Source organism: Danio aesculapii, chromosome 10 (assembly GCF_903798145.1).
Source record: "Danio aesculapii chromosome 10, fDanAes4.1, whole genome shotgun sequence".
Lineage (NCBI taxonomy): Eukaryota > Metazoa > Chordata > Actinopteri > Cypriniformes > Danionidae > Danio > Danio aesculapii.
The window spans coordinates 16,498,876-16,521,361 of NC_079444.1; the positions used below are offsets into that span (position 1 = coordinate 16,498,876).

The 22,486-nt window shown below is 39.0% G+C and overlaps 2 protein-coding genes across 2 annotated transcripts in view; one reads left to right on the forward strand and one right to left on the reverse strand.

Annotated features, from left to right (window-relative positions):
• Positions 1–14,343, reverse strand: part of megf10 (multiple EGF-like-domains 10) — a 115,989-nt gene extending 101,646 nt beyond the window's left edge. The window contains exon 1 of the mRNA XM_056466336.1: positions 14,223–14,343. The gene's annotated coding sequence lies outside the window, so the exon portion shown is untranslated. The remainder of the gene's footprint in view (positions 1–14,222) is intronic.
• A 2,592-nt stretch (positions 14,344–16,935) lies between these two features.
• On the forward strand, positions 16,936–22,311 carry c10h5orf63 (chromosome 10 C5orf63 homolog). The gene is made up of 4 exons (XM_056466299.1): positions 16,936–16,991; positions 18,131–18,225; positions 19,809–19,865; positions 19,962–22,311. Exons 2-4 carry the CDS (start codon positions 18,133–18,135, stop codon positions 20,124–20,126), a joined length of 315 nt encoding a protein of 104 aa, XP_056322274.1. The 5' UTR covers positions 16,936–16,991; positions 18,131–18,132; the 3' UTR covers positions 20,127–22,311.
• The last annotated feature ends 175 nt before the right edge of the window (positions 22,312–22,486 follow it).

Consider the following 22,486-nt stretch of genomic DNA (forward strand, 5'->3'; position numbering starts at 1 on the left):
CCAAAACTTCATCCACGAAGTCCTCCGGGAGTTCCTCCATCTCTTCGTCATTGTATACATAGATGATATCCTGATTTACTCCCGGAGTGAGGCCGAACATCGCCACCACGTTGCGGAGGTCCTGAAAACCCTCAGGAAACACCGCCTGTACCTCAAGGCTGAAAAATGCTCCTTCCATTTACCATCTGTTCAGTTCTTGGGGTACATCATCGATCAGAGAGGGGTTCGTATGGACGAGGGGAAGGTCACTTCCGTCATCTCCTGGCCCGAACCAAAAACCATAAAGGAACTCCAACGTTTCCTAGGATTTGCTAATTTCTATCGACGTTTCATCCACAATTACAGTCTCATCACCGCTCCGCTCACCAACCTGTTGAAAAACAAACCTAAAACACTAGGCCGCAGCCTTCCAAAACCTCAAAGAATCTTTCACTCAAGCCCCACTGCTGACTCATCCCGATCCTGACTTACCGTTTGTGGTCGAAGTGGATGCATCGACCACCGGAGTGGGAGCCATCCTGTCCCAGTACCACGGTACTCCTCCATTACTCCATCCATGTGCCTATTTCTCCCGGAAGCTCAGCCCGGCGGAAAGGAACTATGACATCGGTAATCGAGAACTTCTGGCCATCAAGCTCGCCCTGGAGGAGTGGCGACACTGGTTGGAGGGGGCCAAACATTTGTTCCAGGTGATCACAGATCATAAAAATCTACAATACCTAAAAGATGCTAAAAGAATAGTAATTTTTCACTATGGAAGTCAGTGGGTCCCTGCAATCTTCAGAATATTGTCATAAATACTTGTAAAGATTTAAAACCACATAAATGATAAGACAAGTTTTATTTTTTGGGTGAACTTATCCGTTTATTTTCCTTCAGCTTCAGATCTACCAGGGGTTGATGCAGCGGGACAAACTGTCAACACCTCTGGTATATGTTTTATGCAGCAGATGCTCTTCCAGCTGCAACCCAGTACTGGGAAACACCCAAACACTCTCTCATTCACACACACATTTATACAACATGCCCAAATTAGTTAATCAAATTCACCTACACAGCATGTCTTTGGACTATAGGGAAAACCGGAGCACTTGGAGGAAAGCCACGAGAAGTTTTTGGGTGAACTATCCCTTTAAAATTTGGATTTTGATTACAACATATAACATACACATAAAAATGAATGTAATATTCCACATGGTACCAGGAAATTATAACTGCAGACATTTAAAGTATGTTTTGAATGTCAATAACATTGTGTCTAGAACATAATAAAATTGTTATTCTGTCTAATTACATTAATTTCAGTGTTTAAGACAATTGACACTTCAATATAATGCTACTGTGAACCAGACTTTCACTGAACCTTTACTACAGTTCAGATATTCATTTTGGTGTTTGACAACTGTCATGAACACTACCCTTTCCAAAACCCAGCAACATTTTAGTTCAATACGATCTTGAGCATGCAGTCAGTGAAGTCATTGAGTATTGAAAGTGTAACACTACTCAGGGGGCTCATGAATGACTTCATGTGAAGTGTGTTGTCTAAACTGTCTCTTGTTAAGTTGATGGAAACAGGTGTTAAGAGCCACGTTGCGAGATGCCCTCAGTGACCGCAGAAATCATACTTGGCCTGATTCATTCATCTGGAGCTGCACATTCAGGAATTAATCCAGTATTTGAATATACCAAAGTGCACAGATGTTACTGCTGTGAGCTAAATTTGATATTATGAGCAAATGTTTTGTCTATCATCTGATTAGCTCTGCACATTAAGCCCTGGGGTGATGTTGGTGAAGTGGGGGAGTTTGTGGCAGGAAATGAGTGTTGTGTCTACCACTTTCATAAATGTGTAGTGCCACTTTAGAGCCCTCAAACACTCGAGGGAGAAATATAACAGCAGCCTCTTTATCTGTGAGGATAAAGAGGATGACACATTTGAAGCTCTGTATCTGGTTTGTGGAAGACTAAATATGCATGCCAATATAACCAATAACGCATGATGAATGTCTCTATTAAAAAAAAGTTTGTAGTATATATTTTTTTAAGTTGACCAATACACTTGATCTTAAATGATATGTGAGAAGATTTTAATGCACAGCATAAAAGTAGCCTAGGGAAGTTATTTCATTACAGTTTTTACAATCATTTATGCCCTAAAACTCTAGACACAAAATTCACGACTACACCCCAAATCTCCAAAACCAGAAGCTAATTCTAAGCCTTGAACTCAATTTTCAATTGCATAAAACACTTCTCAAAACTCTACACACAACTCTCTACCTAAAACACAAAATCTAAAAGGAAGCCACTTGCTTTCCTTTTCCAAACACAACCATTCAAAATGCTACACTTATTCACAAGGTTGCACACACACACACTCCTCAATTGTGGAAACACTATTTTTTTAAATGATCACTAACCTATCACTGCTTTACTGTAGTATAGGCCTGTAAATTGATCAAATAGGTGATCTGGTCCAAAAAAAAAATAATGGTTTGCCAGCCATGCACAATATGTATTTTTCTCCCTACCCTCATATTCACCTTTCTAAATTCTAAAATCCTTTAGAAAAGAATAGAGACATTTTTCTGAGCCTCTCTCTGTAAAGTGTATGATGGCCAACCCTTTACGCTTGCACAAGAAATGGATGCTTTTCCCACAGAGACCTCCCCCCTCAACACATTTGTGTTCTTTAATGTATTCTGAAGAATATACTTTTGCTTTTTTTTTATACAGTGCATCTGTAAAGTATTCATAGAGCTTCACTTTTTCCACATTTTTTATGTTACAGCCTTATTCCAAAATGGATTACAGTTTTTACAATTGATTTGCCACAAATTTCAGAACTCTGGTGTCAATTTTCAAAACTCTAGACACAAAATTCACAACCATAGCCAAAATTGCACATTTTTGCTAAACTCTTAACTTTTTTTTCAAATGCTTGAATACAGTACACACAACTCAAAGATACTTTGTTCAGTGAACTAAGATCCCCTTTTTTTGTTATAATACAATTAAACATCAAATTGATCCTACAGTATTTCAAAATGAAACTCAAACATTACATTTGAAATAAATGCGTTTTGACTTAACTTGGTGTTATTATCAACTGATACAAGCACTCAAAATGATAAATAACTGTTGCATTACTCTTGATGCATGGAAGCTGATATACAATATTACATGTTTAGATGATGAAAGTTTCAGGATAGATCAAATGACATAAGTTACCACAGAAGATGACCAAATTGGACTACATTATCTATAGATTTCATCTTTATTGATCCTTATTCCATATTTATTGTTTCTTTGTTTCATGTACCACTTTTACAGACAATGTTTTCATATTTGATATTACTGTATGTAAGAAAGCACAGCAGACCAATGTCAGGCCTGGATTCATATTGACAGAAGGTTCTTTCCAAGATTTTGAGTAATGAAAACACTAATGTGATATAAAGGAGAACCTGTGACCAAATCCACAAGACCAGACTGATGGAAACACAGATCCCAAAATAGAAATCTGATATATAGAAATATATGCAAATTACATTTGTGACATAATAGTTCATATGAATTTTACAAATATAAAATATATTATACATGTCAAAATATTGCAATTTTTTCAACTATTAGAATGACAAATATGTACATATATGTTATGTAAATATATTATCTATTACTGTATGTTATATATTTTACCCCTACAACTATATTACCTATATTTTGTATAGGTGTCCATATGGCTGTATATAAACATACACAAACATATATATGTATGATATGGTTGGAAAAAAATGTAAACAGTGATCTTTTCACTATTTTGACAAATAATTGACTTTTATGACATTTTATATACAGTATGTGGAATCCAATTGTAATTAGCATATGTTGCTATATATCAGCGTTCTATATGGGGACGTGCAATGAGAAAAAAAAATACTCAAACCTACATTATGATGCAAGGAATAAAACTAGTTCAGTGTATCCACTGACTGTACTGTTCCCTATATACGTATGTATAAACCGAGTTGTTGTGAGGCCACTCCATTGATATTTTTGCAGTGTGCTTTGGGTCATTGTCCTGCTTGAAGATGAACCGTCGCCCCAGTCTGAGGTCAAGCGCACTCTGAAGCAGGTTTTGGCAAATTCCAGGTTGGGAGTGGTCCGTCTGGCCACTCTACCTATACAGGCCTGATTGTAAGGTTCTCCTCTCTCCACATAAGAACGCTGGAGCTCAGACAGAGTGACCATCAGGTTATTGATCACCTCCCTGACTAAGGCCCTTCTCCCCCGATCACTCAGCTTAGATGGCAGGCCAGCTCTATAAAGAGTCCTGGTGGTTCAAACATCTTCCAGATACAGATGATGGAGGTCACTGTGCTCATTGGAAATTTCAGAGCAGCAGAAAATTTTTGTGTAACCTTCCCCAGTCTTGTGCCTCGAGACAATCCTGTCTCAGAGGTCTACAGACAATTCTTTTGTCTTCTTGCTTGGTTTGTGCTTTGACATGCACTGTCAACCCTAGGACCTTATATAGACAGGTGTATGCCTTTTCAAATCATGTACAAGCATCTGAATTTACAACAAGTGAACTCCAATTAAGCTGCTGAAACATCTCAAGAATGATCAGTGAAACAGAATATACCTGTGCTTTTCTTTTTTGAAAAAAATCTTTTTTCACATTGTCATTAAGAGGTATTATGAGTAGAAATTTGAGGAAATAAATGAATTTAATCTATTTTGGAATATCGCTGTAACAAAAAAATGTGGAAAAAGTGAAGTGCTATGAATACTTTCCGGATGCACTGTATATTTTTACATTTTAACAAACAGTATGTGTATGGTTTTGTTGTATGCTAAGCAACAGTTTTGTTTGGCCTAATAAATATGTTCTGTTTCCACATGTCATTGGTGTTTACAGTGTACCTGCACATTATTCTCACCATTGAACATTGTACTGAAATGTAGATATAAGCCTATGAAAGAGCAAAGCGCTTTAGAATTAGAACAACAGTGTTTACATGCTATTTAAACATTTACTATTATGAAAGACGTGTTTACCATTTGTTGCAAATGCTTTACTCTGACATGTGCTTATGGCATTTCGAATGCAGTGAAATATTTTGATGGAGATGTGAGGCATTTTGTGTGTGGAGTTTTGAGAATTGTGTGTTGAGTTGAAAAAAGGTGACACTGTTATGAAAACGTGTGTAGACAGTTGGAAAAAACTGTAAAGTAATGTTCCTGTGGTATTCGTATGATAAAAGGATTATGTGAACCAGTGATCCTGCAAATGGAGGACTTCTTTTTAAGGAAATGAACGCAACATGCAGAGTTATGAACACTGGAGAGCCTGTGTTAAAAGTAGTGACTGTTTAGAGTTTTATGTCTAGAGTTTTAAAAATTGAGATCAGGGTTCTGACATTTGTGGCAAAACAATTGTAAAAAACAGTTATAAATCCATGCGTCTGATGAAGCAATCTCACTGCAAGCCAAGTAAAATGAGCAAATGCACCATATTTATTAGTGAAAAAAAAAAGCCATTTTAAAACTGTCTATAGCACCAGACAAAGGAGAAGAATGTCCTGGTTATGTACGTAACCCACGTTCCCCGAATAGGGAACTTCTATGTGTGTCTGTATAAACAGACTTTGGGAGTGCTTTAGATCAGTGGTTCTCAAACTTTTAAACCAGCGACCCCCAATGTAAGATTGTCAAGAACTAGCAGTACAAACAATAAAAAGCAGTACAAACAATAAAAATAGCTTCTTTTTAAGCTGTTCACAATATTTATAGCTGTTATAGCTTTATAGCTGTTAACTATATTTACAATACATTACAGGGCTCAAAATTAACATTTTTACTTGGTAGTACTGGTGCTCCTAACTTTAAAAATGTAGGCGCACCAGCCAAAATTTAGTGGCTCCCACCAATTATTGCTATGTTACTACAAGTTTTATAAACAGATTTATTGCATTTGAAATCAACACTAATCAAAACTAACAGGCAAAAAATAGATATAAATGCGTCAGGAAAATATGTCTCAATGAAATCCCGTTATCACAAGAAAATACATTTTTATAACTTAATTGAGTGAACGAAAGATTCCACGGACGAACCGCTCACCGGCCCTGCACGCACTGCTTGACATGAATTCATTAATGAATCTGTTAACGATAACTGTGCTGTGTTCTCACGCCTGGTGTCTGATATTGCACAGATGCTTTTGACATATACCTTATTATTTGCATACGTCATTTTAATAGCAATACCGGTCTTTTCATGAGCTGCAAGCTACTTAGTTTAATCTTAGTCAGTGCAAGCCCTTTTGCGATGATGTACGTGGTGTTAAATTTTACATATAGCTGCCACTTCTACAGCTGACAGCGTCTGGCGATTAAATGAAGGATTAAACAGAACCTCTCGTGCTTAAAATGTGTAGATGTGGCAAACAGTTACCTGAAAATTCAGTCCCACAGACTTTACAGTGATTGCTTTAGTTATTATCATAGCGGATTTGAAGCCAATGGAAGTCTTTTATCCACTCTTCAATAAGTGTAGATGGTGGATTAACATTTAGCACATGATCAGTAATCAGATGTGCCATTATTTTTAGCTTTAGGTGTTTCTAAGACAAAATCTGTCAGTGTTGTTTTCATTCTCTCATCTTCAGCCCTTCACATTTTCGCAGTGGTAGCTCCTGTCACCTGAAGACAGGAGGCGTTCACTGAATGATAGACAGGTGATTTTAACCAATCATTTGTGTTCAGTTCTTAGAGCAGTGGGCCAATAAGAAGAGCGCGAAGGCGGGGCAAGCTTTGAAGGCTATGTTTATTGCTGCAAGTTGACATGACAAGTTTTAAACTGTTCCTGAGCGCTGCGTTTTAAGTACAAAGATGCATTCTGCATGAATGTGTCCTAAATACTTTATGAATCAGTAATATCTTTTTAAAAATCTGAAAATATTAGCTTTCATTTGTAATACTGAAAAATATTTATTATAATCACTGAAAATTACACAACTTTCAATCTCTCTCGTGACCCCTTGAAATTATTCTGCGACCCCCGCAGGGGTCGCGACCCCCAGTTTGAGAACCACTGCTTTAGATGACCAATCACTTCTGAAGATAAGAAAACAGGCCAATGAAATGCCAATTGAATTGGCGGAGCTTAGCTCCACAGCTGAAACTGATGAGCCAATTAGGGCTTTATCAGTCGGCTGCAGGAGCCAGCTCATCAGAATTTGCCTGCTGAAGAGCCGATCGCTCAGCTCCCAGCTGGAGACTCAGGTGCTGTGGCAGTAGAGACACACGTCTCCGTTCCCTATTCGGGGAACGTTGGTTACGTACGTAACCAGGACGTTCCCCTTTATAAGGGAACTTCTACGTGTGTCTGTATAAACAGATTTTGGGAGACTGTATGGAAAGCGCCACAGCAGTCGCGCTCCTGATGTGTAGTTTGCCAAGCCAAAGCGTGAGTGCACTGACATCACCAAGAGCGCAAACTTCCAACGTCCCCTAGGCCCAACATATTACCATTACATGGGAATAAAAGTTTTAAATCGGGGGTCGTAAGTGTGCTTTTACCTAGCTAATATAGACTAGGGATTTTGGAAATACAACAGTACGTTGGGAAGACCACCTGCTACCCTAGAAGGGGAGACCTGATGGTAAGGAGACATATGGACTAGCCCTAATGAGGGCTAGTGCTACATATGATAAGCTGGTTAGCGGTTTAGGGAAGACACAGGACCGCCTAATAAGGGGGAACACACTGTGGTAATAATGCATATGGCATCACAAAATGGGGATGTACATAGCTGGCACCGATCCTCAATATGCGTGTAGACCAAATGGGCATACCAACCGCACACTGAGCCATGCACTCGACTCCTCCGCTGAGTCGATGCTGGGGGCCTCGAAGGAATTCTCTAGGGTTTGCCTGGGAAGGGGATCTTACTAGTAGAGTAGGAAAAGCACACACATCTCCGGGTTAGTGAGCCTGGCGCAGCAAGATTTTGTGACACCGAGTTAATTCCCCACCGATTGATTGGGATTACCCAATAACCGGAAGGAAACTGGCTCCACTCTGAGGTTATAAAACTTTGCAAATGTGTTAGGTGTTGCCCAACCTGCAGCTCTGCAGATATCTGTGAGAGAGGTGCCGCGAGCTATTGCCCATGAGGAAGTGACACCTCTAGTAGAGTGCGCTCTCACGTTAGGAGGGTGCGGCTCGGCCTGGCATTGATAAGCGATAGCTTCAACTAACCAGTGGGCCAACCTCTGTTTTGATAAGGCACTTCCCTTCTGTCGACCACCGTAACAGATAAAGAGCTGTTCACATGATCTTACATATTGTGTTCGTTCTATGTAAAGGCGCAAAGCGCGAACGGGACAAAGCAGTGAGAGGGCTGGGCTTTGTCATGCTTCCCTAGATCATGCTTCCCGAGCGTGTTGCCATCCACCGCGTCATGATGAGCAGAGATCGCAGCCACGTAAACATTTAGTGTGGAGGGTGACAGCCTACATTCCAGCTTATCCTGAAGGAAGGATAACACAATGCTAATCTGGCAAGTTCGGGGGTCTTCTCGGCGAGAAGCGCACAACTCAGAGAATAGACTCCACTTCAGGGCGTAGGCATGCCTCGTAGAGGGTGCTCTAGCCTGAGTGATGGTGTCAAGTACCGCGGGCGGTAAGTCACCTAAGTCTTCTGCGCTCCGTCTATGGACCACACGTGGAGGTTCCAGAGATCTGGGCGTGGGTGCCAGATGGTGCCCCGTCCCTGAGAGAGGAGGTCCTCCCTTAGGGGAATGCTCAAAGGAGGGGCCGCCACGAGGAGTGTGAGCTCCAAAACCCAGGTCTGGTTGGGCCAGAGGGGCGCTGCTCCTCGTCCTCCCTGACTTTGCATAAAAAGTTTGTGCGATTAGGCTCACTGGGGAAAACGCATATTTGCGCGTGCCCGATGGCCAGCTGTGAGCCAGTGCATCCGTGCCGAGGGGGGCATCGGTCAGGGAATAAAACAGCTGGCAATGTGCGTTCTCTGTGGAAGCAAACAGATTGATCTGGGCTTTCCCGAAGCGTGCCCATATTAGCTGGACCGAATCGGGGTGGAGTCTCCACTCTCCTCGGGACACTAGCTGCCGTGAGAGAGCATCGGCTGCACAGTTGAGCTCGCCCGGAATGTGAGTGGCACACAGGGATTTCAGTCGCGTATGACTCCAAAGGAGCAGACGGCGAGCAAGCTGAGACATGCAGCAAGCGCATATACCCCCCATACGGTTGATATAAGCCACCATCGCCATGCTGTCCGTCCTGACCAGCACGTGTTTCTGCTCCAGCACCGGTAAAAAGCGGTGGAGAGCCAGATACACTGCCAACAGCTCCAGGGAGTTTTTTTGCCAATGCAGACGGGGTCCGGACCACAAATTCGCGGCTGCAGGCTCGTTGCACACGGCCCCTCAGCCTGTGCTGGAGGCATCTGTCATTACGACAACATGCCTGGATACTAGCCCTAGGGGCACTCTGGCGCGTAGAAAAGCCAGATCCGTCCAGGGGCTGATGGTGCGGAGACACAGCAGAGTGGCGTGCACCCGGTGCGTACCCGCGCGCCATGCACGTCTGGGAACGCTGAAGTGGTCTCATATGAAGCAAACAGAACGGCGTGACCATGGCTGCGGATGCCATATGCCCCAGGAGCCTCTGAAAACACTTCAGTGGGACCACTATCTTCCTGTGGAGCTCGTTTACACAGGAAAGCATTAGCCTGGCGCGCTCCTCGGAGAGGCGCGCAACCATAGCAATCGAATCCAGCTCCAGCCCAAGGTAAGAGATCCTCTGCACAGGGCAAAGTTTGCTCTTCTCTCGATTGACCTGAAACCCCAACTGGTCGAGGTGCTGAAGCACTTTGACTCTGTGCATAATCAACTGATCGCGAGAGGAGGCTAGAATGAGCCATTTGTCGAGATAGTTGAGTGTGCGCAAGCCGCAGAGGCGCTAGAGCACCCTCCGTGAGCTTGGAGAAAATCCGCGGAGACAGAGAGAGCCCGAAGGGGAGGACTTTGTACTGCCACGCTCGTCCTTCGAACACAAACCAGAGAGAGGGGCGGTGGCGTGGAAGAATAGAGACATGAAAATACACGTCCTTCAGGTCTATGGCTGCAGATCAATATTGTGGACGGACGCTCTAAAGCAAGCGTTTCTGCGTAAGCATTCTGAAAGGCATTTAGTGTAAATGACAGTTCAGTCTGCACAGATCTAGGTCTTAACCCCCCGCTCTTTTTGGGCGATGAAATACGGGTTGTAAAACCCGGACTCCATCTCGGCTAGAGGGTCCTGCTCGATTACATCCTTCGCCAGGAGGACAGCAATCTCGCAAGACGGGCGCTCTCGGGGATAACCCTCGTGAAAAGGATACCCGTGAACTTGTGAGGGCGAATAGCGAACTGAATCGCATAGCCGAGTCTGACCGTCCGTATGAGCCACCGCGACGCGCTGGGCAGCGCTAACCAGGCTGGCAGAGCGCGCGCTAATGGCACCATGGGAGCGATCGCTGACGTGCCAGCGGAGGGGCAGCTCGGGATGGGAGTGCCCACCCAGGAAGTGGTGCGTCCCGAGGAAGAACTGAAAATAAGAGAATTTCTCTTACCTTCCTCTCTGGATCTCGCGGTGAGGCCAGAGTGAGAGAAAGGAGTCCATTCTGCTGCACTCTGAGGGCCTGAGGCGAAGGTTCCCGGTGCTAAGAGCTGGACGGTGGAGCGTCCCAGACTGGCAGTACTCGGGTGTGCGCATCCGGAGAGAGAGGAAACTGCTCTTTTGGAAATTTGGTTGCCGCCAGCCCGGGGGCCGGCAGCAATGAGTTTAGAGTCGTTGTGGACTGATGTAATAATCCTCGGCCCCCAACAGAGGAAAGAGCAGGTCCCCTCTTCTCAGAATGGCCCGTCCCAGGCACGCTTCGCGGTCCGTTTACCGGACTTAGCGGCACCCTTCGGTGGGGGCGTCGCAGTCCCGCGGGAGGCTCGGCGTTGCCGCTTGGCCAGTGGAGCGGGGAGCGGAAGCGGAGCAAATATTGAAGCCGCGGGTGGACGCCCTCGGCGAGGAGCAGCCGCAGCGGAAGAGGCAGCGGAAGGAGCTGTTTTCCGAGCCCGCTGATAGATGACTTCACCCATCGTCTTGAACTGCTCTTTCACCGTGGATAATTCCTGGGTGAATTCCCCCACGGTGTCGCCAAACAGGTCAGCCTGGGGTATGGGAGCGTTAAGAAAGAAAGCTTTGTCAACGTCTCTCATATTGGCCAAGCTCAGCCAGAGATGGCGTTCCTGGGCCACTAATGTGGCCATCGTCTTCCCCAGGGCACGAGCAGCCGATTTGGTAGTCATGAGAGCATAATCGGTTGCCGTGTGGAGCTCATGCAGCAAGCCCGGGGGAGAACCGCCCTACTACATCTCAGCCAGCTTCTCGGCTTTGTAGCGTTGATAGGTGGCCATAGCATGCAGAGCGGAGGCGGCCTGGCCTGCAGCAGTGTAGGCTCTGGCTGTGAGAGACTCAGATAACCTGCACGCTTTGGAAGGGAGTTTGGGCGAATCTCTCCGAGTGGAGCAGCTCTGTGGACAGAGATTGTCCACGATAGCACGCTCCACCTGGGGAAATCGCCTCATATCCCCTGGCCGCTCCGTCATCGAGGCAGGTGAGAGCGGGAGCGCATGAAGACTGGGCAGAAAAAGGTGCCCTGAGGTGCATGAGCTCTCTGTGTACCTCTGGGAAGAAGGGGACGGGGAGTCTAGAAGGCTTCGCCTTCTTCGCCCCCATGTAGCACCCATCTAAGCGGTCCGGCCGCGGTTCTGGGGGACAAGCCATCTTCAGTCCCACGGCCGAAGCATCCCGGGATAATATGGTTGACATGTCCGATTCCAGATCCGAAATCACACTGACAACCCCGGAGGCTGGCAGGGGGTCCGGATCTTCATCGAAGCATGTCAACCCGCCCTCCGATGCAGCGATGGACATCACGTCCCCGGTGTCATCTAATGAAAGCGTGGCCAACCCGAAGGATGGACCAGCGCTCGCACTTCGAAGCAGAGACAGAGCGCACTGACGAGGAGCAAGGGGTCCGCGGGCCCGAAGGCGACGGAATAGCCCCCACTGTAACCCTCAGGCCTGCCCGAGTGCTAACCGCTTGGCGGGGAGCAGCAGGGGTGACTTGCCCTAATAAAAGAGCTCGCCACGACCTCAGTTCCACAACAGTCAAGCCATCGCAATGCGGGCAAGAACTGTCCGCGAGCACCGCATCAACATGTTGGACCCCAAGCATGTGACGCAGTACTCGTGCCTGTCATCCGGGGCGAGGAAACCACCGCATCCAGAAACGCACGGTCGAAACGACATCTTTAAAAAGACGCGCTACACGACCGTGTGCTCTCTTAGGGAATTCTGCTCTTTGTAGAAACTGCTCTTTTAGATCACCAGCGAAACGCCAAGGGGACGGGAAACCCAGCTCGACCGCCGCTAAAACGTCTTCCCCCGCACTGGTGAAGGGAATGCTTCCTTCAGTGTTGGAAGTCAGCTCAGCAGAAGGGTTCTTCAGTCTCAGATACGGTCTGAAGCAACAATTCTGATGAGCTGGCTCCAGCAGCCGACTGATATAGCCCTAATTGGCTCATCAGTTTCAGCTGTGGAGCTAAGCTCGACCAATGCAATTGGCATTTCATTGGCCCGTTTTCTTATCTTCAGAAGTGATTGGTCGTCTAAAGCACTCCCAAATCTGTTTATACAGAAACACATAGAAGTTCCCTTATGAAGGGCAACTAATTATATGGCTTACATAGGAGAAAACCAAAAGGCAGGTGATATAATCGGTAAAAACTAGTGTCTTGAAACACAAAAAACTGTAAACAGTTCAAGAAGTACAGGTACTAGAAGTCCAGTCTTCAGCATAAATGTGCATAAATACACAGTCTTTGATTTTATTTACTCCATGTAGTTTTGAGAGCTGAGGTGCATATTTTGATTTTCTTAGACACATCAAGGTAAGTGCTCAAAAGTCACTCGCACACTCTTACACACTTATAGACACACATACACACATTATAATTTGCTGTTATACTCAATATTTCAATATTTCAATATACTCAAAGTCCATGATTACTTTTTTGTAATGTTGTGTTTGATCACCAAATTAGTGACATCGTTTGTGAACTTGGCAAATAAAGAGTTAAAATCCTGTAATTTTTAAAAACATTTTGTAATTTTGATCAGGACTGAGGTTGATTAACAGATTTATGCAAAAAAAAAAAAAAAAAAAAAAAAAGAAAAAACATTTATTTGATGCATTTTTACAGCAGTTTATTTAGTGGATGTTTTCATCTCAACATAACAAAAGGGTAGAAAACTTGAACACAGTGCACAAGGGTTAAATAAAAATCTAAACTTTCTCAGCAACATATTTTTGTCTCCCAGAAACATTGGTCAATGGAAAACCCTGTAATTATGATGGGAATAATGCTGTTTTTATTGCAAGCAGATGCAGCACCGGCTTACTTGCCTTAACAAACACATGTAATATGATAATATGATAATATGACAAAAGACACCCTAAGATCGTGTCAACAGATACAACTGAATTTCCGCAAAGTAAACATCCCTCAAAATAACCAGGCGACCCAGCCATTGCTGTACAGAAAAGCAATATTTAATGCTGTCCTGAGTTTGGAATTACTCTGTTTCAGAAATTACACAAAATTCGTGGAGTACTACAATCAAACGTGATGTTGTAAGCTTGTGAAGCAGTTTAAGAAACTACACCTTAACTGATTCAATGAAGAATGAATATGAGTCACCTGCGCATGAACTGAAGAACAAAACACAGACAAACTTAGTAGAGGCCACTTTCACTCACTCCTTTTTTTTTCTAAGGGTATACACAAAACTTTCAGAAGCAAATCTGAAATAAACAAATCAACCATACAAAAGCAAAATCATAATTAATGAATAAATACACGCTATAAAATAAAACAAATAAATGCTATAATCTTATAGCGACGCTGATGTGTCAACTCTTCATTAACGAGACATATAGGCTCAGCCTTTCCCCAATGTTCTTGCTCATCGTGAATATTGTATTGAAATGCTTTAGAGGTACAAAGTAGAGTGTAAAATCAAAGTTGTTTGTTCGTCGTGCAGTTTATAGCCTATAATGTAAAGTGATTCACAAAAACAACTCACCAGTTTCAAACAAAAGTTTTCGTTCGGTCCAAACACATGGGGTCCGCTTAAATGAACGCCTATTTTGTTCAAATATTTTCACAGAAGCGCACAAAGAATAGAGTGATGAACACTCGCGGTCCTTCAACTTTACATGAGATGCGACGCGACAGAAACGCATCTCGACGATGACGCCATATGACAGCAGCCAATAGGAGCAGGTGCTATGTATTGAGTGTTTTTTTTTTTTTTTTTTTGCATTCACAACAACCAGCTTCTAGTTCCATTTAACAACAAAAGCACTTCACATTCCTTACCAAGAAAGATTAAACGAGAAAAAAATAAATTAAAAGAAAAGAAAAGAAGGAGATATTCGATAGATTTTAAAATTGTGTTATTAACAAAAGTTATTAAATGCATTTTTAATACAGAAAACTCATGCATATAAACATTTAATTAAAACATTTAAACGAGCTTATATGAATCGTTTTAATGGCTTTATTTTCTATCTTAGACACTAAAATATTTTGACAAAAATTTCTAGCAAAATGAAGAGAGGTTTGCTTTTTGCAAACTTGCATTTGTGAAAGTGAAATTTACATATAGTAATAGAATAAAGTTTATGATAAAATCACCATCTTTAAAAGAACAATGCTATAACATATTAATCCAAAATCATGCATATAAGATAAGGGGGAAAAATTAAATATCATGAGCAATGAATGCTTCCACATTAATCAAAACATGTTGAGTATATTGGCAGGACCAAAATAAATGTGAAATAGGTTCCTTTAAGCATTTACAAAAACTTTTGTAGGGTAATTTTTATGAATTAATTTAAATGATATATTTATTTAGCCTTATTTGTAAGAAAAACAAATCAAGGTAATGACCATACTTGAGTCTAATTTACATTATTAAAGATATTGGTCCAGTAAAAACAAAACAAAACGGTATTCTCATTTAAAACTAAAGATGTAATTTTGTGATTATTATGCTTAAATCCAGAAAAACATAAAGCCGACTGAGGTCTCAGGTCTAGATGGACAAACTGATACTGATACACAGCATATGTAACAGCATGTATTGACCCATTAAGCACTTTATAATTCCTGTACTGTAATAGGTATTTTGTAACGTTTGATAAAGTCTGTAAATGTAAATAATGTCCCTTCATAATTAAATAACTAACTAATATCACCCCTTTGATAAACCAATTTTGAAAGAAAATAGTGATTTATTTTTATAAGGATATTAACATTACTCCAAATAAGATAACTTTCAGAGGAGCAGCTGTTTATAAATACACCTCCATGTAGTAAACACTTGTTGGTGAAATTTAGAGTTTCTGCACATGCACTTTTATTATCTATGATTATTTTAATTCCCAGATATGTCACACTCAACTACAAATTAAAGATTCCAAAGAATTGCCCACTGGTAGTAATTCACATTTATTAATGTTAAGGCAATGACCTGAGACTTTAGAAAAGGGTCCAAGAGTCTCTTTTGCTCTAACAACTTGTGAAGCATCCTTTAAAAACAAAACACTATTATCTGCTAGCTGGCTTATTATTACCACTTTTGTTTTCAAAATATATTTCTTTTAACAGGCTTTCTCTAATATGTATATTTAGAAGTTCTGTAACTATCAAAACAGATACGGGGAGATTGGGTATCCCTTTTGATTTAATTTAGATGTGGAAAATTTAGGAACCCAGTATCAGTTTTCCAGTTGCACCCAAAGCAAACTGGAAAGCTGTATTAATATATATATATATATATATATATATATATATATATATATATATATATATATATATATAGTGAAACAAAATAGAACGTCTATGATTATATATAATCATAGACATTCTATTTTGTTTCACTACCATTAAAAGCATTTAACCATTAAAGCCAGTACATTTTAATGGTTTCTAGTGTGTTTTGGGTCACATTTCATTAAGTTAATTTTTAACCTGTCATTAAAGCTTCAATTATAACAATATAATTTTTAATATAACCAATAAAACCCATTAAAAATTATATGATGCTTTATGTTTGTTTTAGCAGGGTGGGGTGTCTTAATGTAAACTTAAAAAAAATATTGCACTGTTTGTTCAAACTGCTTTATTATATTATATTTATTATATGTAAAATGAGCAGAAACAACACAATTCTTGGGACAACAAATTGTGTGGAACCCTGCATTTTTTTTTACAGTGTAGACTACTTGAAAATGTATTAAAAAAACAAATTTTTGACAAATTTTGTTCTTTCAAAAAGTTACGTTTTAAAAACAGAATTAATTCAGCTACGCCTAACTCCAATAATTATACTTGATTATACTGCCTTTGAGGGCAACTTTTAAATGTGTAAAGTGGCGCCATCTAGAGCTCAATTTAGTAGGGAGTATAATTCTGTACCAAACGGAACCGCATTTCTGGGATTTTAACCTGGCACAAACGTGTGAAAATGTATGTATTTGTTTCTTTGTTTGTTTATTTTCTTATTTGTCTTATTGCAAGGTGTTTTCTCTGTGCAAAACACAATAATTATGCATGTAATAGAAAACAATAAATATTTATTAAAGATACTACATACATACATACATACATACATACATACATACATACATACATACATACATACAAACTAGATTTAAAAAAAATGATAAACAACACAATCTCCGTCTCAATGTCCAATCAGAAATCTGAAGTCAAGCAGGAAGTCCCTCCGTGCACGCCTACTTCCTTCCTCTGAGCACCTTCCGTCGCGTATTATTGACCATTGGTAAGAGTATCTGTACAATAGAATGTGTTGTACTCAACTGTTCTATAATAGAGAACAATATAGATCAGTGGTGTACTCTATTGATATACGTAATGGTTTTACAGAAACTCTGAAAATATCGACCTATAAAGACGATTGACAAACGTTTACATTTGCGATTCACAGTCACTGGTTGTGGCTCAAATATTGAGCTGCAGTATCGCGTAAGATAATGTGACATTTAGGCATCATAGTTAGACAACATGCTTAATGTATGGGTATAATTTTGAATTGTAAGATGCAATCCTGGGCTAACTGAACATCTACAGTATGTTGTCCTGGATCATTACTGTTCCAAAATATAATTCATATTTACTCAGTACCGTTAAACCTATTCATTCCTGACTAAATTATTCTCAAAATAAGGTAGGATTAAAAGTAGCTTAACAATGGTGTAGAAGCTCACCCTATCTGTAAGCCTAAACTTAACTTAAACTCTAAATTTATCTCTTAAATCTTATTGGCTGATTGCATGTTGTTCCAATCACAGTAACTTTATGCTTGTAGCAAAATAATAAATGTCAAGCTCATACTACATATATTCTAATCACATTTTATTGAGTTTGTTAAAACTGGCACAGATGACTATGAAACAATTGTGGTGAAATATACAAAACTGTAAAAGGTAACATTAGTTGATCAGTCTCACAGAACAAACACAAGCTCCATACCATATCATATCTACCTGATGTGTAAGAACAAACTGAAATATCTCAGATTCTATTTAAGCATCTTCGTTTGTTTTATATTTGTGAACCTTATGGAATTGGAATGGCATGAGGATGAGTAAAATTATGACAGAATTTTATAAATCTATCTTATGTATTCAGACTTCACTTGTTAAAAACATGTTTGAGTTTCTCTCTTCTGTTGAACACAAACTCATTGTCTCATTGACTTTCATTGTAATTATTTTACTACTATGGAAGTCTATGGGTCCCAGCAACCATCATTTTTCAAAGATTTAGTGTTCAACAGATGAAATTCATAGGTTTAAAATCTTTTGATCATACCTGCAAATGCCCAATACACATTAGGTATGTGTAACAATTTTTGATTATTCACAGTGATTCACAGTCATTACTGTATTTCATTTACAGGCATGTTGCTCTCCCAAAAGCTCTTTGTTGCTGGCAGTCTCATCAGACAACATTGCACCAGGACACAGTTGCCTGTCCTCACACTATTCACAAAGGTACATTTGATGTCAATTACATTGCATCTATCCAAAATACTCAAACTCAAAAATAAAAAAAACTTACTTAAAAAAAACTTACTTAATTTTGGCATATTATTTCTTAAAATGAGACAATATGTTTTGCCTGTTTAGAAAATGCTTCTTGATTTAAGAATTTTTTGATATTTGGACTAGAAGCAAGACAAAACTTTTCAGTAAGAAAAGTAATGGATTTTTTCAAAGTAATAGAATTCCTTTTTTAGTTATTAAAACAATTTTCATATATACACTTCTGCTCTGAAGTGTTTTTTAAATAAGTCACATCTGCTCACTAGGCCTGCATTTATTTGATCCGAAGTACAGCACTTTTTTTTACTATTTAAAATATTTTAGAATGTAATTAATTCCTGCTGTATTTTTGGCATCATTATTCCAGGCACATGATCTTTTATATATATATATACAATGTAAGTCAGAATTATTAGCCCCCCTGTTTATTTTTTTCCCCCAATTTCTATTTAACGGAGAGAGGATTTCTTCAACACATTTCTAAACATAATAGTTTTAATAACTAATTTCTAATAACTGGTTTCTTTTATCTTTGCCATGATGACAGTAAATAATATTGGACTAGATATTTTTTAAGACACATTTATACAGCTTAAAGTGACATTTAAAGGCTTAACAAGGTTAATTAGGTTAACTAGGCAGGTTAGGCAAGATATTGTAAAATGATGGTTTGTTCTGTAGACTATCGAAAAAAAAATATAGCTTAAAGGGGCTAATCATTTTGACCTTAAAATGTTTTTAAAAAAAATTAAGAGCTGCTTTTATTCTAGCCGGAATAAAACAAATAAGACTTTCTCCAGAAGAAAAAATATCAGACATGCTGTGAAAATTTCCTTGTTCTTTTAAACATAATTTGGGAAATATTTAAAAAAGAGAATATTTTTTCTTCTGGAGAAAGTCTTTTTGTTTTATTTCTGACTTTAACTCTATATAATAATATTATTTTATATTTTATAACATTAATATTATAATATTCTGATGTGTGTGTGTATATATATATATATATATATATATATATATATATATATATATATATATACATTTTTAATGGTATATTTTATGGTATAAAATAAATAAATATAATATGTTTTCAGCTATTTTTGATGAAAACAATATTCAGTTGAATGGCATTTACCTGTAAATGAAATTGTGACTTTTTAAGGATCATGTGACTGGAGAAAACATGCTACAAATTTAGCTTTGAAATCACAGGGATAAATTCAAATTTAAAACAGTAAACATATTTAAGATTTACTGGTCAAATAAAGCCTGGCTTGGTGATCAGAAGTATCTTCTTTAAAATAAAACCTTTCTAAAACTTCTATAATTAAAAAAAAAAAAAATTCTCTACAGGGATTCACTTTTTTTGAATTAGCAAAAAACGGAGTATGACATTGTGAACACAGCTCGTGAAGATCTTTATCACGGTTCCTCCTGTCAAGAGCATTATAGGTTGCATTGATGAACATATGCTTAAATTGATCATACAAAATGAGCAAATGTCATTTTCACATCATTCTGGCTGTTTGCAGGACCCATGCCCTCTGTGTGATGAAGCAAAAGCAGAACTTGAATCATATAAACACAGGGTAATTAATCAGTTCACACACACACACACACACACACACTAATCTCATATTCATTTGATAATTTCCTTAATTAATGTCTCCTTTTTTCCATTTCAGTTTGAGCTGCAGGAGGTTGATATCACCCTTCCAGAGAATAGAGTCTGGTTTGAGAGATACAGATATGACATTCCTGTCTTTCATTTAAATGGACAGTTTTTGATGATGCACCATGTGAACTCAACTCTCCTTGAAAAACGTCTGAGTAAAGCAATTGAACAATAATACTCAAAAGATGTTACGTAGCGTATAGTCTTCATTTCATTAAGGATCTATTTAACAAAGTTTTATGTAATGTCTACATATAAATGATGAATAATAAGAAAAACAATGACATTCAAATTTATTACAGCATATCATAGAACATGCAACAATCAATTTTGTTCAAATGTGTTTTTATATTGATTTTGATAATGCTTACACAGCACAGCCAAGGAGAGAAAAAATGTAAAGAAAACTAACCTATATTAAAATTAGGGCTGCACAATATATCGTTTCAGCATCGATATTGCAATGTGTGCATCCACAATAGTCACATGGCAGGATATGCAATGTTGGGATTATAGTTTAATCAAAATGTAGTAAAAGTTGTTCATCTGCACTTTTTTTTTTGAAGAGATAGTTCACCCAAAAATTACTTACTATTTTCATTACACCCTTTACTTGTTTCAAACATTTATGAAATTTATATATATATATATATAGTGAGAGAGAGAGAGAGAGAACTCCTATAGTATATTGAAATAAGTGAAGTGTGAGTAAATAGTGAGTACATTTTAATCGGAGTAAACTGTTCCTTTAAGGCCTGTGACTGTGTGAACATTTCAATATTACATCCGGCCACAATAAATTTTTTGTAACTTTAATAAAGATTAAATAATATACAATAAACACTATGCAGTGCTGATTATTAAATATCTGTACCTGAATAGTGAATACCTAAAAAACTAGAATTCACTTTTATCTTTACTATATTTTATTTATCTATGCTTGTAATTTATTTGTTAGATATTATTAGAGATTCACTCCTCAACAAAAGCTCCCCAATCAATCCAAATAAACTGGTTAAATCATCTGGTTAAATTGTATTAACATCGCAATATATATCACAGAAATACAAAATATCGTAATGTCAGTTAAGTTTAACTGTCTACCATGAAATTCATTTATGGTTTTATGGGTACAGGTACATAAAGGGTTAGTTCACTCAAAAACAGAAATTCTGTTTTTAATTACATACTGATATTATTCCAATCCCCAAACTTTCGTTCATCTTCAGAAAGCAAATTAGGATGTTTTAGATAAAATTTGAGTGTCCTCATCCAGAAATGGAAGCAAAAACATTGTCGAAACATTGCATGTGTCTTTAGTGGTTCAACTGCAATCATACAAAGCTCCAAGAAAACTTTTGTGAAGCACTTTGCTTGTCAGTGTCTTCTCTACCTAATCTGGTTGACAGGGTGCAAGTCTACTATGGCAGTATGACGTATTGCCAGTCAGCAGTGCAACACCCAAGTATTGTATTGCCGGAGAAAATGTGCACCATGATGTGATGTATTTTTTTTATAATTTTTTTTTTAGGGGTTTTCACCTTTAATGTTATAGGACAGTGAAGGAGAGACAGGAAAGCATTGGGAGAGGAGAAGGATTGGCATAGGACCTCGAGCTGGGAATCGAACTCGGGGTCGCCGTGAACACCTGGGTGCTATATGTAGGCGCACTTAACCACTAGGCTATTGGAGCCGACTGTGATGTATTTTTGATGTATACAATGTATTTTGACTAGCAGTCCTTTTTTCATTTTTTTTTTTTTGTTTTAACATACCTGTCAGGAAGTTTTTAATACGCTAGTTAAGAGCTTGACAAACTGGTTCAGGAGTGTTTGATTGGGGGTTGGAGCTAAACTTTGCAGGACACTGGCCCTTCAGGACAAAGTTTGGGCACCCCGGCTTTAAATGAAGGGCTTAGCAATGCAGTTATTTACTTAGTTCATTTACAACAAAATACATAACCATTGAATATGAACTTAATATTCTAATGAATTTGGCATTATAAAACCCTATTATTTTTACTCTTGCAATGTATTTTTGTTTATTGCCAAAAATATTCTAGTGCTAAATGGACTGTTTATGTGGTCCAGGGTCAGATATGGAGGAGGGAGAGCCCTGATTTAATCTAACATATCTTAATTTGTATTGCAAAAAGTCTCTGAATTGAACAACATGATTACATCGTTGAATGCAATTAATAACAAACTTTTCATATTGGGGTTCTTTAGGGCAAATATAATGCTATTTCTTGTTTCTATTCATTTATACATTTGACAGTCAACTCAAGCAGCTAGTCAATGAACTACTTTTAAAATGATGTTTTGCCAATATAAATATGTAAATAAAATGGTTAAGTCAAATTGGCTGCCTATTCTATTTTGTAAAAAAAAATTAAGTTGGGCAGGCAGTTTGTATTCACCAACAAACAAAACTCTTTTAATTACAGTCTAAACAAGAACACTTTTTTTGTGAAATTTTTCACTTTTTTCATGTGAAATAAAAGAAATTAAACAATGAAAGCGAATAACCCAAAAA